Below are 16,591 nucleotides of genomic sequence, written 5' to 3' on the forward strand. Positions count from 1 at the left end.
ACACAGAATTTGCATCATTACAGGACCTCTGACTCAATCAGAGAGAGTACATTAATTATTATGTTAATTAGCGACAAATCCTGTTACAGACAGACGTGCAGGAGATTTAAGTAGCTGCGGGTCCAGGCTGAGCTGAGCCGTCTCCATCTGTTTCTGTATCTCCGACTCACTCAATGTGTCAAAGGATTATTTTGGGGCTCGTGGGAGTCACAATGTCTAGAGGGGCAGTAGGGTAATGATATCTATACCTCTGCTCAGCTACACATTTCAATCACCACCCCTTGAATGACTGCTGGAAATCCAATTCCAACCCAGTGCTCTGTCAGAATATCTGAGTGACAGGGCAGGGATGATTCTGAATCCATGTCAAACGACAGGGATCATCTGTCAGTGTGACACAACCTACAAACATGTACTTAATATAGTTTCAGATCTGCCCGGCAACCTGCAGAATCGAGGGTTATGGTAAACACTTGGAACTAGGGGAAAGCAGGGGGTTTGACTTAGAGGGGACCAGATGATCAATTCAACAACTGGATCACATAAGAAATTATTAACTGGTCAATCACTTCCCTCTAAATGTTAATTAAATGTAACTAATTTGTTGGTTGCAGACTCGCATGTAGAGCCAAACTGTTTGTGCCAACCTGTTTGGATGTAATGCAATGGCCCATCTACAGCAGGATGGAACCCAATGGTCCTGATCCAAGGACAGAATGAGTTCCACACACAGATAAAGGCAGAAAACAGGGCTGGCTTGGGTGTTCCTGTAAAGCTGCTCCCTCTACCTTACCCACGAGAATCTTTCACACACACAAAACCAATACTGTCATGAATTATATATTACTGAATGACTCATTATAGCTCGACAGGCTAATGGTAGCAGCAGCAGCAGCAGCAACAAGGATGGATCAGTTTGGACAAGAATGTGAGAGGAAAACACTACCAGACAGCAACAAAGTAGCTGTAGTCACATGTAGTGTTCAGTCACCTCCCCCCCACAGTCTTCACTGTGAAAACTTGAATTAGAGAACGAAGAAAAAACAAAACAAAACAGAAATTAGAGATAAGCCTAAGTGGGGATGAGGAATGCAGCACAAGAGGGGGCAGCTGTACATAAAACTGCTTCATCAGCTTCTCCGGTAAAATGAGTCTCCGATCATTCAGAACTGGCAGTGAGTGCTCAAAAAGTGCCGAAAGGCTCATTTTGTCAGCATTAAATGACAAGAAATGGCAGCAGATTATTTTAGACTGAGAGAAGAGAGCATTCTGTGGGTAAATAATAAGACCTATTATCTATCTTCTTTTTCTTTTTCTTAAATTCGATATTTCATCATGTCAGAGCATTCCTCCAGTCTGCGACATCTTATGTGTGCAGGAACGTCGAGTTTCTTTTCCATGACTTGGAGTTGGGACACCGCAACAAAGTTTGCATTTTTTGGTCTAATTTTTGCTATTTGAATCTAAGAAAGGTTTAAAGACAAGCCAGCAGTGGAGATCCTTTAATTATACTACCACTCTGCTGATACCCTCCCAGCTCCTACAGATTCACACAAATTGTATTTAGCACATGATTAATGAGTAACAGCTGAATGACACAGATTCGCTTGACGCAAGGAATCTTTGCATTCCATGCTATAAGATTAAAGCACATATGACTTTGTGGGAATGCAATGATGAGCAGGAAATTTGGCACACACCATATAACTGGCCATTAACCAGAGACCAAAAGATGGAAACTTATTAGTGTGACTCAAGTCTTGTGGTGTCTGAGGATGTTTTGACCATCTGAGCTGAAAAATGATGACAGCCATAATTACAGCGTGGTTGTTTGGCTTTTTAACTCAAGTGTTTTGTTTACTTCCTCGTGAGTTTTGGCAAAGTTGAGCAAGATTTGGTTTCGGTGAGGGTTTTCTAGATTCATTATGTTGTTTCCACTGAGTTGGGCCTGTACCCAAAAGAATACATGCCTTAAAGCTGCATATTCTAAGTACTGGTCTATATTCTAGATAAAGTAAGCAATGTTTCTTCCTGCTTAAAGGCCAATACTAACTGGTTTCCCAAACTATCATAATATTTATTGTAGTGATAATTAGAAACTATTACAAAGTTTTACACAGTAATATTCAGCCAGTATAGTAAAATTGCAAGGATTCCATATTAGCATGCCTCCGTTTATGGTAATTCTTTTTTTTCTTTTTTTTTTTAAACCAGATTTCCCAACCTTAGAATTTAAAAAAAAAAAAAAAATGGCTGTAGCTTCTAAATCTGAAAAATGAAGAGGCAAGTACTGTTGAAAAAAGAAGTCCAGTTTTATAGTAAACTAGGAAAATGGGGAAAAGGGCTGTGAGCACTTAAGTACCACCAACTTGAGTGAGGGAACAGGAAGGGAACTAAAATAGCTCATTTCAGACAGTGGATGATTAAGGGGGTTGCAAATGCGAAGCTGCTATAACAAAGTGAACAAATGAAAATATGGAGCTGAAGAGGAGCATGAAATATCCCGTGTAACATTTGTTCAGAGTCGTCTTAGGTTAGTTGGCTTCGCACTCTGTACTCTGGAAGCCGGTCAGTGGGCTTTTTGGTATTTCCGTACTCATAGCTGTGTTTTTATGCTTGGACGGCCTGTCAAACAAATCATTACATATATCACACCCAGCTGGCAAACACAAAGGAGGACTTGTGCTGTGGCTCACATGTACAATTAAACTTGTTTCTCTTTCAAAGATCATGAGACCATGGCAACTATGGTCAATCTTCCCTCCAGCCTTTTGACACTGTTGCTACACGACAACTAGAGCACAGCTTAACCAATGAAATTACAGGAGAGCTCTGCAGCCAATCAGGTTTCTGCAGAGTCCTCACTTCCGACTGACATGTGTCTGAGACTCATGGGACAAAATGCTTAGACACGCTGAGAAGGCGGCAGTGGAATATATTCATGTTTGACTGTTCATTTAACTCGACGACAGTAATGACATGATGGTTTACTGATGGATAAATCTTTGTGCCCATAACAGGTGTTCTATTAAAAAGCATATGAAATATAAGCAGTATTTGCAGCTTCTTTAAAACAACAGCAAACAGAGTGTTTGTCTGTTGTTTTTTAATCTTGATAAACAGCTCAAAATTAATTTTTAAAATTTCTTTTATTAATAAAAAAAAAAATCGTTTGTAGTTTTACAAAAATACAAACGATTTTGCCTCATCATGCATAATCTAAAGACCAAACAGAGGCACGCAAGACAACATAAAACAGCCAAGCAGATAGGTGCTCCGGTTCAACACTTCTGCCAGGCTGACTACTCACTCCTGAGGATGATTTGAGCGCGGCTGATCTTCTGCTGCTCCTGGGGGAATCTGTGAACTCTTGCTGCGGCCGGCATGTCTGCGGATACTTCTGCAATGTATTTCTCTTTTTAAACTCTGTCACTTACTCTGTCCTGTTGCACACAACTTTCCTTTTGCCTCGGTCTCTCTAGTCCAGCTGTGCAGTCGTCTGCAAACTCGCGTTTGATGCCAGAGACCATGAGCTCATCGAGAAATAGAGGGGGAGGGGGGGGGGGGCTTCTGATGCAAGCGTGATCACACGCTGTCATGTTAAAACAAGAAAAACACATGCCAGACTGGTGTGGTGGACAGTTGCTGGGGGGAGTGCCGGACCCCAAAATGTTTACGCATTGCTCTCACTCATCCGTGACCTGCAACCCCCCCCCCTCCCGGTGGTCCAGGGACATACAGGCTGTTTCTATGAGATGAGGGATGAAATGTGCCTTTCTCTTCACCTCCAGCTCTCAGGTTTCACCCCCTCCTCTGCAACAAAGGTTTCACAACATCCAGAGCCACATGCTCTATACTGCTGGCAGGAACAGTGAGGACTCAAAATAAATTGATGAGCCGCACTTAGCAACTTTTCACACATCTCTGTGGAGACAAGCTTTTGCCAACTCCAACTGTGGCTACCCAGACAAAAAGAGCAGAGAATACAACTCTACTCTACGCTTTAACTGCCTAACTGCTAGCTTTTCTCTCCTCCATTTGGTGAATGTACATTTACTCAAGGTAATGCTCCATTAAAAGAACAAGCCAGGGGCAGAAGCTTTAGGAAGGTAGAAGTAAAATCCATGCTCTAATACAAAAAGAAGATATGCACAGAGTTCAAAGTTAAGCCTTAAGTTTTGAAAATAGAGGAAAAGAAGTCAGAGGATAAAAAGGGGAAGAACAGCGTCTGTACAGTGAACATATCCCAGATATGTTTTCTTTATCTGGCTTCACTAAACCTGACACTAAACTAACATCAGCAATCAAGCTGCAAAGTCACACAGAGGTGTTAGCAACTGGATGTGTCAAATCAGGGTTTTCCCCAATTAAGGTGTAAACATGCTTCCATTAAAAGAGGCAATGTTGGAAGCATATGACTAGTCATAAGGTCAGAGGTCAACTGGCAGCTGACAAAGAGTCAAAAATACATATAAATGACAACAGAGTGTTGTAATAATGTCTGTGTGTGCCAAGTGCTTTGAGTGGTCAATAATCCTAAATAAAAGAATTAAAAACAAGTCCTTTTGAAGACAGGAAGGACAGCTGAAAAACAATGTGACAGTTTGTCATATTTAATCAGCTGCATACCAGTCAGTATTTAATGGACTGACAGCAAACACAACAACTACGAAAATTGAAATTCAAACCAGTAAGTAGTGCTTTATCATACAGATTTCCAGGATCCACAGAAGAAGGCAACACCAGGCTTTGGGAAGAAAAAAAATGTAAATGAACTGATGACTGACAGGAAGACGAAGTACACACACAGATGAACCTCTCTCTTCACTACGACAGACCGGTACAGCGTCTGCATCACTGCAGCCACAGCACCGATCAGTCTGTTGATCTCCTGCTCCCTTCTCCCGTCACTCGCGAACAAGACCCTGAGACACTTATACAGATATAGATGGGTTTGTTTTTTTTATACATGTTGGTATTTTCAGGAGATATGACTGACCAACTAAAAATATTACAACTGTAAAAACCTAAATTGGAGTGTCAGACTGGTCCATACTGACATGACATGAGTCCCACAATTGTTTGTCAGCTGCACATCTATGTCATCATCTCCTGATCCATCACACCTCAAAGGTGGCAAGTGATTTGGGTGAATAGTTGCCTCCCTTCCTGTAGCTGACAAGCGTGGCATGCGGTGTGGTCTTCTGCTGCTGTCACCCATCAGATTCAACATGCTGGGCATTCAGAGATACTATTTTGGAGTTTAACAATGGTTATTTGAGTTGTTGTTGCCCTCCTATCAAAACAGTCTGGCCATTCTCCTCTGACCTCTGGCATCAACATCCTAGCGACGTTTGTGCAGGAAAAGCACAGACAGGTCTAATGCTGGTCGCTTTTCGAAGCAGTGAGTTGGTGACACGCAAGTCAGGATGTGACAATGCTGTTTTTCTAACCCTTTATTCAAGAAGGCTATATTTAAAAAAGGAAAAAAAAAAAGGATGCATGCATCAACCTATGACCTCATGTCCACCTTTAAGTCTGCAATTCTCTGCTCAGACCTGACAGAAGCGGATTACCAGCCAGACCACAACACACGGCTGGCAAGTCTGTGACCCATCCCTCCCTCTCCTGATCCTGGCCTTCCTTCCCACCCTGCTTTGGCCTTTTTAGGAGAAAAGGAATAACAGATAAACTATGTGTGGGCTGTCTGCGCCCTCACTTATCCACATGTGAGCTCACTTTTAGAACAGAAGCTGGTCCAAGTCAATATCCAGCAGTGAGGTGACGAGCTGGTTTCAGTGACGTAAGACGGCGACAGAGTCGAGTGTGCGGTGTTTGCAGAGGTCACCCGCAGTAAATGCGCATGCCTACTGTATACAACCCATCATCAAAGTGATGAGTGTTTGCCTTTATTTTAAGTGCTTGTAGACACGCACATTTTCCACATGGCAGCAGTGAACCATATCCATTCTCTTCCCTCACTCGGAAACTATTCTGTGCTTTGTTCAATCTCTCACTCACACATTCCTAGCCTCAGATAAAAACACACATCACATAATTCACTCACCTGCATGTGTGGGAATCCTTAAATAACTAAAAGTGTGATGCTATTGGGCAGCTTTGTTGGCCAAACAGCAACAACGTATAAACTGATTTCCTTCCTCTCTCTTAATCCTCCGAAACAGCTGAAATCGTAATCTTCTCTGGCTATGCGGGTCAAGCTCGACTTCAAAGACATACATCAAAGCATGTCCTGATCCGGAGAAGCATTTATGGGAGGAGGAAATCAGTTCTATCTCTGATAATATTGAGCATGGGCTGCAATTGTAGAGCATCTCTTCATTAGAAACACTGTGGAGGGTTCTCAGGGGAAAGGAAATAAATCAGTGAAGTCATGGAGGGCAGAGGTCATCCTCACATGGTTTCCACATGTGCCAAGATACTTTAATCCACTGTCAGGGCTGATTTATCTAGGGTTTAATGCATGAATCCTTGCTATAGCTAAATCGAGGCACTTGTAATATGATGTTGTCCCATCATCAATTCATATGTTCTATATTTCTGGCTTCTTGCTAAAGTTTTTGTACACTTAGATACATTTTCTTTAGAAGCACTCTCAGGTTATGAACCCATCTTTTATTCAGTACATCTAAAAAAAACAAAAACAAAAAAGTATCCAAATTAGCTATTCTCTTTGTTCCTAGGACTCAAAGTGATGGAGATAAAACTGGTGTCATGTGATAGAACTTGTGTATTGAACTGAAACGACTAGTGTTTAATCTGCCTGCCTTCTCAACAGGAGTATTTTAGATCGTGCTTATGGCATGCTGTTCCAACAATCCTGGCTTGTCAGTTGATCTCTGTATCAGCAGTGATGCTGGACAACTGTAACTTCTAAGAGCCAGAATGAAAAAAGTTCAATCTGAAGAAAAATAAATAAATAAACTAGCAGCACCAAGAAGAACGAGATGGTCCTTTAGCAAATGCCTCATGGAAGTAGTAACGAACTAAGTATCTGTGCCATATAACATGATTTGGTCCTCATTACCTTTGCATACACAGTCTGCTGCACTATTTGTTGGAATATTCAGTGGTTTTTGCTTTCTGCTCTTGTCAGATTGCACTCGGTGGCAGCAAAGGAGACACAAAGTTTAAATGCAAGTAAAAAACTAATATGTCTGGACTAAAGTTCAGTTCCATCCACCCTAACTTGTATCATAAGTATTAAAGTATCAGTTGGAATAATTTTTAGTCTTGTTTACGTGAAACAAAAATTGAGCCCAGCGATAATTTGTTTGGGTAAACGGCAGTTGAGATCACAAGAGTTTACCTGGCGGCTCAGCTGATACCCTTCTACACCTCAAATAGAGTGTTAGGTTCTTTAACCCCACGCAGCCTGCCCGCAGTTACAGCTACTGCAAGCCACTTTGCAACCTAACTAAACCAGAGACATCTCTGCTGCAGTGTCACTACTGCAGATGGAAATAACAGCCTTCTTTTGACTGAACGGGTCCTGACTAAAACACGAGAGCAAAAGCAGCTGTGCAAATTAGTCTGACTGGAAAAGCTAGCTTCAGTGACTATGCTCATCCTGCTGCTTGTCTTGTTCCAATTAAGTGTGCTCACTGGCCAAGGCCGCGCCATACGATTTACATCTCCACTGATTACTCAGTAGTTCCTGTAGAGGATCAGGTCACATGTTTCCACCATACTGTGAAGCACTTTAGGTAAAAGGTTAGACAGCTAGTTATAATTCTGCTGAACTTTATATTTGAGCTGCAAAGCAAGTCAAAATTTTAAATTCTTTAAATGTTCTTTTTGTCTTTGTTTATTAAAGTGGTCATGGTATGTCACATACTGTACACCACATCAAAGAAAAGCGATTTAGAACAATTATTAAAATGGTTAAAAGCTTCCACTGTATGACTGCCATGCACATGGTAATATCAGTGATCCCACTCTGAGGGCAGGGCCCATCCACCCACTGAGTGAGTGACGGAGGGCAAACCCTATGTGTCGCAGGGGGCTGTCAGGTCCACGGGTAAATGTGGCTGGAATAGGCGCCACTGAGTGCAGCTGTCACGACAAAAATACAGTAGCAAAACAGTGGGGTGAAAGAGGAAACCCTCTGGCTTCTGTACGGAGCTGACTGCACCACAGAGGGGGGGGGCAATGTGAGAAGAATGAGAAAGACAGAGGGAGCAGAGAGGAAATCAGGCGAGTGAAGGAAAATTAAAATGTTAGAGAATAAAGCAAGCAGCAAAGGAAAACGCTGGAGGCTGAAGTCTTTGGCTGTGCCGTTTTCTCATAAGGCTCTTGTGGGGGTAAAATACACAGCAGAGAAGTCTAGTTAGTTTCAGCCATCTTGCTTCACTTAAATGGTCCGGCTAACATTCCAGCTTTGTGATACGATTTAAGGTGATTCAAGTGCATTTAAAACTAATGTGTATACAACCTGACAAGAAAACAAAGATTATATTTTTATAGACCACAGTTTGGTCTGAGCTTCATTATAGTGATACTGTAAATTAGCATGCTTGCACATCCAACTTAAAGTTTTTTGATCCGGTGTAACACAGTATTATGATTTTAATCACAGTTTTTTTTCTAAACTGCATTGAAATAGATTTCTAAGTTTTAGACATACTACAGCACCATAAGACACTTTAGGGGATCAAAACTTTCAGTATTTGAAGCGAGCAGGAGCAGAAAATTCTAGCAGAAGCCTCTCAATAGTATCACCATTATACACCATCACCAGCTGCTTCTTATACAAACAAATCACAGCAACATTTCTGCACATCTGTAGTTGTTTCACTCTAAAACTCAAAATGGTAATCCCAAGATAACTATAGTATATACTCGCCCAGCTGTGTTTGTCTTTAATTTTCTTTCTTGTGATTAATGACTTCTGTCACTCATAGTTTGAATGAGCATTTCTCAAGGAAGCAGCAACCACGCTGAATATACACAATCACTATATGACTGCAAAATACAGATAAAAAAAACATGGTTAAACTCTCAGAGACACTGCATTAGTACTTTTTTTAATGTAACAGTTAATGTAAAATTGAAGAGCTAAAAAAAAATTAATTAATTAAAAAAAGCCATCAAGATACATCCACTACTTTATTGGTAAATGGTAAATGGCCTGTATTTATATAGCGCCTTACTAGTCCCTAAGGACCCCAAAGCGCTTTACATATCCAGTCATCCACCCATTCACACACACATTCACACACTGGCGATAGCAAGCTACATTGTAGCCACAGCCACCCTGGGGCACACTGACAGAGGCGAGGCTGCCGGACACTGGCGCCACCGGGCCCTCTGACCACCACCAGTAGGCAACAGGTGAAGTGTCTTGCCCAAGGACACAACAACCGAGACTGTCCAAGCCGGGGCTCGAACCAGCAACCTTCCGATTACAAGGCGAACTCCCAACTCTTGAGCCACGTGAGCCACGTTTTATTATCCTAAAACGCTTGGATGCCAGCACCTATTGTAGGAAAAACAAAACACGACCCTCACAGTTCTACACAACTGTCCACATTTAGCCTTCCTCTGGTCGTATTAGGGATGACAAAATCCTGGCAATTCCCTTCAGCTCTGTTAAAATGTGTCCTCATGTCATTCCACTCTCACTCTAAAGTCTGTTCTGTCTCTCTCTCACGCAAACACACCACACATGTCTTAGCCCCATTAGCTTGATGAGGCGCATCTCTATCAGGTTAATTAGTGGATGGGATTAGAGTGTGATGAGAGGCATGGCTTAGGGAGAGGGGAGGGAGCATGGAGTAGCATCTGGATGCTGGGATTGCAAAAATACAAACAAGCTGCAATTAAAACCATCTTTTTTGTATTAAAATGAGGTGCTTTAATACAACGGATGTTTCTAAAGTAGGGAAACATCCATCCCTTCCTACATATGCGCAAACGTAGACACGCAGGAAGTCAGTGGAGCGAGTGTGTGTTTAGAAAGCCAAGGTCATGGAAGTTTGAGCCTGCAACTATTTGCTGGAAATTGGATTCAGCATGAATGTGCGTGCTGTGAATATGGGGCGTTTCTTGAAGTGAACGAGGCCGTTTGTGTTTTGATCAGATCTGGGGTCGATATTCAATGTTTGATAAATGAATTTCTTGCGAGAAGTAACTGCTAACCAAGCTCAGCAATGCTAAAAAATAAATAAATAAACCACCTCATTAGCATTACCTCCTGGCTGTGCTTTCAACTTGAAATGAAAATCACGTTTCAAATGGGTTTGTTTTTTATTTTTTCACGTTTCAAATGTTGACTTCCCGCAACAAATTAAGATGTTTTACTCTAATCGTTGCTTCTGGAAAAAAATGTTTTTTTCACTCAAAAAACATTTTTATTGTTGACACATGTTTTTTAATCCTTTTTTTTTTTTTTTTTTTTTTTTAAGCATTAATCCCATGTGCTACACCTTCGTGCCTCTTAGCATTTCATATCCAAAAATTGCTCTTGCCTGCAGAGTTGAGCAGAAGCACAAGTTAGTGGTTCTACTTCCAGTAAACACAGGTCCAAAAATGCAGCAGGAGCTGGAGTTTAATGCTACATTATTAGATATGTGGAAATCTCTCAGTGCTCTGTACAGGTACAAGCTCTGAACTAGTGTTCTTCTTTTCAAACATCTTTGTTAACATCCCTCCTTTGGAATGCTCAAAAGAAATAAAATTCATCAGCGGTCTCTGTTTTAGTGGAGGCTCAACATGTTATGAATACAATCAGAGGATGAAACCTCTGAAACGGAATTAATATGAACAAACTACTGGCAGTGTAAATGAGTGGGCTCTTGACATGTTATATTTGTTATGTTACAAAAATATTGAACCCCAGTGTGGGGAGTTGAAAGCTGCTTGCTCAACTTGGCTGACACAGACATGCACAGGCTGTATAATATACAGTGGGGCAAAAAAGTATTTAGTCAGCCACCGATTGTGCAAGTTCCCCCACCTAAAATGATGACAGAGGTCAGTAATTTGCACCAGAGGTACACTTCAACTGTGAGAGACAGAATGTGAAAAAAAAAAATCCATGAATCCACATGGTAGGATTTGTAAAGAATTTATTCGTAAATCCGGGTGGAAAATAAGTATTTGGTCAATAACAAAAATACAACTCAATACTTTGTAACATAACCTTTGTTGGCAATAACAGAGGTCAAACGTTTACTATAGGTCTTTACCAGGTTTGCACACACAGTAGCTGGTATTTTGGCCCATTCCTCCATGCAGATCTTCTCGAGAGCAGTGATGTTTTGGGGCTGTCGCCGAGCAACACGGACTTTCAACTCCCGCCACAGATTTTCTATGGGGTTGAGGTCTGGAGACTGGCTAGGCCACTCCAGGACTTTCAAATGCTTCTTACGGAGCCACTCCTTTGTTGCCCGGGCGGTGTGTTTTGGATCATTGTCATGTTGGAAGACCCAGCCTCGTTTCATCTTCAAAGTTCTCACTGATGGAAGGAGGTTTTGGCTCAAAATCTCACGATACATGGCCCCATTCATTCTGTCCTTAACACGGATCAGTCGTCCTGTCCCCTTGGCAGAAAAACAGCCCCATAGCATGATGTTTCCACCCCCATGCTTCACAGTAGGTATGGTGCTCTTGGGATGCAACTCAGTATTCTTCTTCCTCCAAACACGACGAGTTGAGTTTATACCAAAAAGTTCTACTTTGGTTTCATCTGACCACATGACATTCTCCCAATCCTCTGCTGTATCATCCATGTGCTCTCTGGCAAACTTCAGACGGGCCTGGACATGCACTGGCTTCAGCAGCGGAACACGTCTGGCACTGCGGGATTTGATTCCCTGCCGTTGTAGTGTGTTACTGATGGTGACCTTTGTTACTTTGGTCCCAGCTCTCTGCAGGCCATTCACCAGGTCCCCCCGTGTGGTTCTGGGATCTTTGCTCACCGTTCTCATGATCATTTTGACCCCACGGGATGAGATCTTGCGTGGAGCCCCAGATCGAGGGAGATTATCAGTGGTCTTGTATGTCTTCCATTTTCTGATGATTGCTCCCACAGTTGATTTTTTCACACCAAGCTGCTTGCCTATTGTAGATTCACTCTTCCCAGTCTGGTGCAGGTCTACAATACTTTTCCTGGTGTCCTTCGAAAGCTCTTTGGTCTTGGCCATGGCGGAGTTTGGAGTCTGACTGTTTGAGGCTGTGGACAGGTGTCTTTTATACAGATGATGAGTTCAAACAGGTGCCATTCATACAGGTAACGAGTGGGGGACAGAAAAGCTTCTTACAGAAGACGTTACAGGTCTGTGAGAGCCAGAGATTTTCCTTGTTTGAGGTGACCAAATACTTATTTTCCACCGTGATTTACGAATAAATTCTTTACAAATCCTACCATGTGAATTCATGGATTTTTCTTTCACATTCTGTCTCTCACAGTTGAAGTGTACCTCTGGTGCAAATTACTGACCTCTGTCATCATTTTAAGTGGGGGAACTTGAACAATCGGTGGCTGACTAAATACTTTTTTTGCCCCACTGTATGGGTATAGTTTCCTGGTCTAAAAGGTGAAGCCATGTTAATGTGCCTTAAATCTGCAATGTTTTTAATGGCCACCAAGACGCAAAATCTGTGGTTTCAGTCCGATAGCAGTTTGTGAGTCCTCTACTGGGCCATGAGCTCAGTCAAAATTTTAATGGGTTTATGGACCTGAAAGTCAGTAGAATGTGCAGTTCGACCATCATTCCTTCTTTACACATGGATTCAAAACAATAAGATTGTTAAGAAATCAGTTTTATCCCAGTTCTTTGTATTCCTCGAGCATCCAGAGATGGCACCGGACTCAGTAGTCATTTTCACAAAACTTTTATTCATCTTTATTCATCTTCATTTAAGCATGCACTTCTAGAAGACAAGGCCGGTGTCCCTCTGCAAAAATCTTCAACCCTTTGTTAGTTACAGCCAGCCTTATAGAAGCGACCCCATCATAAAACCCCCTACAGTGTGCTGCAAACTCTGTCTGTGTCTATGTGCACGAGCACATGAATGCCTACATGTGCGCGTTCCCACGTGTCTATGTGAGTGCTCGTGTGCGCATACCTGTGTGTATGTGTGAGTGCACATGAGTGAGTGTGCGTGTGAATGTGTGTGCGTGACAGTTAAAACACTGTGGGTGTAGGTAACTCCCTAGGTCATAAAACCTTTCTCCCTTCCAAACCACAGTTACAAATGTTTAGACCCCCACCTTAAAACATCCTCTGGGGAATTTCCACTCAGTGGGGGAGAGGCCTCCTACAATCTACTCCTAAGTTCACGACACAGTGAGGCCTTTATTACTTTAAGGGCAGTATCAATGTCTCTACAATAGTTCTACATTCTATGATAACACATTTCTAAACTCTAAAATAAGCTAAACATTCTACAAGATGAAGTAAAAAGTCATCTGAGGCTTCAAAACAGTAATTCAAAAACAAGTGTCTGCCTATATCCTCTAAGGACGACAGTCAAAATGCTAAATTGGAAATGTCCATCTTTTATATACAGTATAGAGACAGGCCAGTTATTGGTCAGCCTGATTAGAGGGGCTGATATTCAGAACATTTAAAATCACTGGTGTTATTTTGAAATCATGAAAAAAAAAAAAAAAAAAAAAAGGATCATGGTGGCTAAACCTATGCAGCCTGCAAAAGAGAAAAGGTATGCTAGCAGCTAATTTAGCAGGCTGCTAATGACCATGTGACGCTCTCATGCCATTACATCTGTTACTATTCTTTGTTTTGATTTCTTTAAGAAAGGGAAATCCACATGTAAAATGCAATGTGAAAACAAATCTACAGAAGCGTAGCTCTCAGTACAGAGAGAACACGACAAGAAATATGACTATGATTTCTCCAAATCCCGACAGCATGCAGACACCAATATATCGTCATGTTTGCCCATCTTCAGGAATAACAGCACCAAGTGTAAATGCAGATCTGATCTAAATAAAAGCTATAGCTGAATCCTGTATCAGGATAAGCTATATAGTTTGTGCATGCATAATTTAGATATTCAGTTATCATGTGGTGGAGCTAGAAAGCATGCATGCTCAGGAGGTCTCACCTGTGTCCTGCGAATTAAGCACCTCCAGTGCATGCATCATGGCACTGGCAAATACGTTTGCATCCTCCTTGCTACCAAAGTTGAGACCGTAGACTTGTCGGGCATCACGCCACTGGTGGAAGGTCTGTGTGGCCTGGTTGTACTTCAGCCCCTTGGGAATGGCACAGTTTATCACCACCTGCAGACATCCGTGAATCAGAAGAGAGAGGAAACGGAGACAAGACAGGAGAGGTTTATGACTTCAAGTCTGAAGGATCATAATAATAATAAAATATCTCCAATTAAAACACAATATGTCAACCTTGTAACACTGTCGCCTGTTATGTTGTTTAAAGTCACTTTTACTTCCTCGTAAGTAGACTTTATGATCCCCTCACTCTGTGTCTAATTTAAGGCACTTTAAGTGTTCACATCTGAGGTTTTTACTGTTCGGGGCACACAGCCAAACAGTAATGCCTCAAGGTACTCCCAGTTAAATAAGACCAATAGGGAGGGGTCCCAAACCATTTTCCCTAGAACCTAAAGGAACTGTCTGAACATTTTCCTTTTTCTACTCACATGCAAAGTCAAAAAGTATTTTTAGAAAAATCAAACTTTTGAAGCAACAAGGGGAAATTACTCACATTTGACTTGTGTATTGGCTCATATCACAGTACAAACATATTCAGTTCCATCATCAGAGTGCCTACACAGCTGAAGCCTAAAGTATCCATGTGGTCCATATGGATAATGTGTGTATTTTTAAAACATAGTTAGGATTCTGTTTAGGCTTGAAGTCAGGGATATGACTTTAGTATTTTATTCGTTAAGTTTTTAAAAAATTGATATATTTATCATTATTAATATTATTTATCATTATTATTTTAGCAATATTTCATTCACTGGAGCCTGACCATCAGATACTGGCATTTTAAGACAGACAGACACATTTTAAAAACCACATATGGTGAATGATTATTCTTTCAGACCATAAACCATATGGTCTATAGATACAACAGTGTCCAAATATGACCTTTTGTGGCTCAAAAGCAGCCAAAACTTTAATATCATGGCTTCAGTTTGCACAGTTGAGAAACAAGTGGTGATGTCACAATGGGTGGCAGCATTCTCCAAGTTACCTTTAATTTCAGTCATCACGAGGAGAGTCATGAGTCCAATACGATTCCTACTTCATCCTAAAAATAACATTACAATACTGTTTTCCCCCCTAACAGCTATGCTTCTGTGGCCATCCACAAGCTCCAACACATCCAGAACTCTGCTGCTCGTATTATCACCAGGACCCCTTCCATCCATCACATCACTCCTGTCCTGCAGCAGCTTCACTGGCTCCCGGTCAAATATTGCATCAATTTCAAAATACTCTTGTACACATTTAAGGCTATTCATCATCTCTCCCCTCCATATCTCTGTGATCTGGTTCAGATCACCATCCCATCTCGGTGTCTCAGATCTTTCTTCTTTCTCTCTCTGTCCCCTCTCCCCGTCTCGCCACCATGGGGAGCAGGGCTTTCAGCTGCTCTGCTCCTCGACTCTGGAATTCCCTACCTCCTGATTTAAAAAAAAAAAAAATCATTTCCTTCTCTCTCTTTAAGTCCAGACTCAAAACTCACTTGTTCAAAATAGCTTATCCCGCATAACCTCTCCACTCTATTTTAAATTTGTTTTTATGTGTTATGCTTTTATGATTGTGTAAACTGCTTGCTTTTATTACCGGTATTCTGCTGTGTACAGTGTCCTTGAGTGTTCTGAAAGGCACTTTCAAATAAAATTTATTAATATTATTATCATCATCATTATGTCCCTCTCTATAGTGTCTTTGCTATGTCCGTCTTTTACAGTTACTGTATTTAAGATTTCTGAACCAAACAAGCTTCTAAAACCTTTGAGAAGGCTATTAAGGCTTATTAGTATACATTATTTGCAGTAGATTTATTGGATTGTTAGCATGCTAACTTGCCTTCTCTGCTGTTAAAGTCCAACCTCTTTTTCCCCCACAATGAAAGCATTCATATTTGAAGCATCATAATCAGCATTATCAGTGAATTCACACACACACACGCTTCATTTTGTTACAGTTCATCTGATATAGCGGATATACCCTGAAAAGATGTGTAATGCGGTTTAATCTCATAATCGCTGTGCTATCTCTCGTCCAAACTAATAAGGAGAATAAATTCAAAACATTCCCCAACAGGGACCCAGCAGCTTATCACACAGGGCTTGGTGGTGTGTTTTGATTTCTGCCGCATCCTGATTTAAATGAAGGATTACTGTACTGTACTGACACTAGGCTTAAAGGTAATATTGCAAAAATACTTCAGAAGACGATACTGCTACTTTGGCAAAAAAAACCAGCTCTATGAGTGCTAATACCTGTAATCAATCTGCTCATTTATAAAGAAACAAGCTTTAGCACCAGAGCAGACATTTATTTGACTATGGAAATGGTCTGTTGTCGATTTTTGAGTTTTTGCTAATGTGTCTCTGGTAGGCA

At 41.3% G+C, this 16,591-nt stretch overlaps 1 protein-coding gene across 6 annotated transcripts in view; it reads right to left on the reverse strand.

Moving 5' to 3' along the window:
- Positions 1 to 16,591, reverse strand: part of enah (ENAH actin regulator) — a 144,709-nt gene that overhangs the window by 48,011 nt on the left and 80,107 nt on the right. For all 6 annotated transcript variants that reach the window (XM_085248258.1, XM_085248257.1, XM_085248254.1 and 3 more), the window contains exon 3: positions 14,095 to 14,272. In XM_085248258.1, coding sequence (XP_085104384.1) covers positions 14,095 to 14,272 — 178 coding nt within the window. The remainder of the gene's footprint in view (positions 1 to 14,094; positions 14,273 to 16,591) is intronic.

The sequence above is a fragment of the Mchenga conophoros genome, linkage group LG15 (genome assembly GCF_057382185.1).
Source record: "Mchenga conophoros isolate Kocher_MC1m ecotype Shallow Benthic linkage group LG15, M_conophoros_male_GT1.1, whole genome shotgun sequence".
Taxonomy (NCBI): Eukaryota; Metazoa; Chordata; class Actinopteri; order Cichliformes; family Cichlidae; genus Mchenga; species Mchenga conophoros.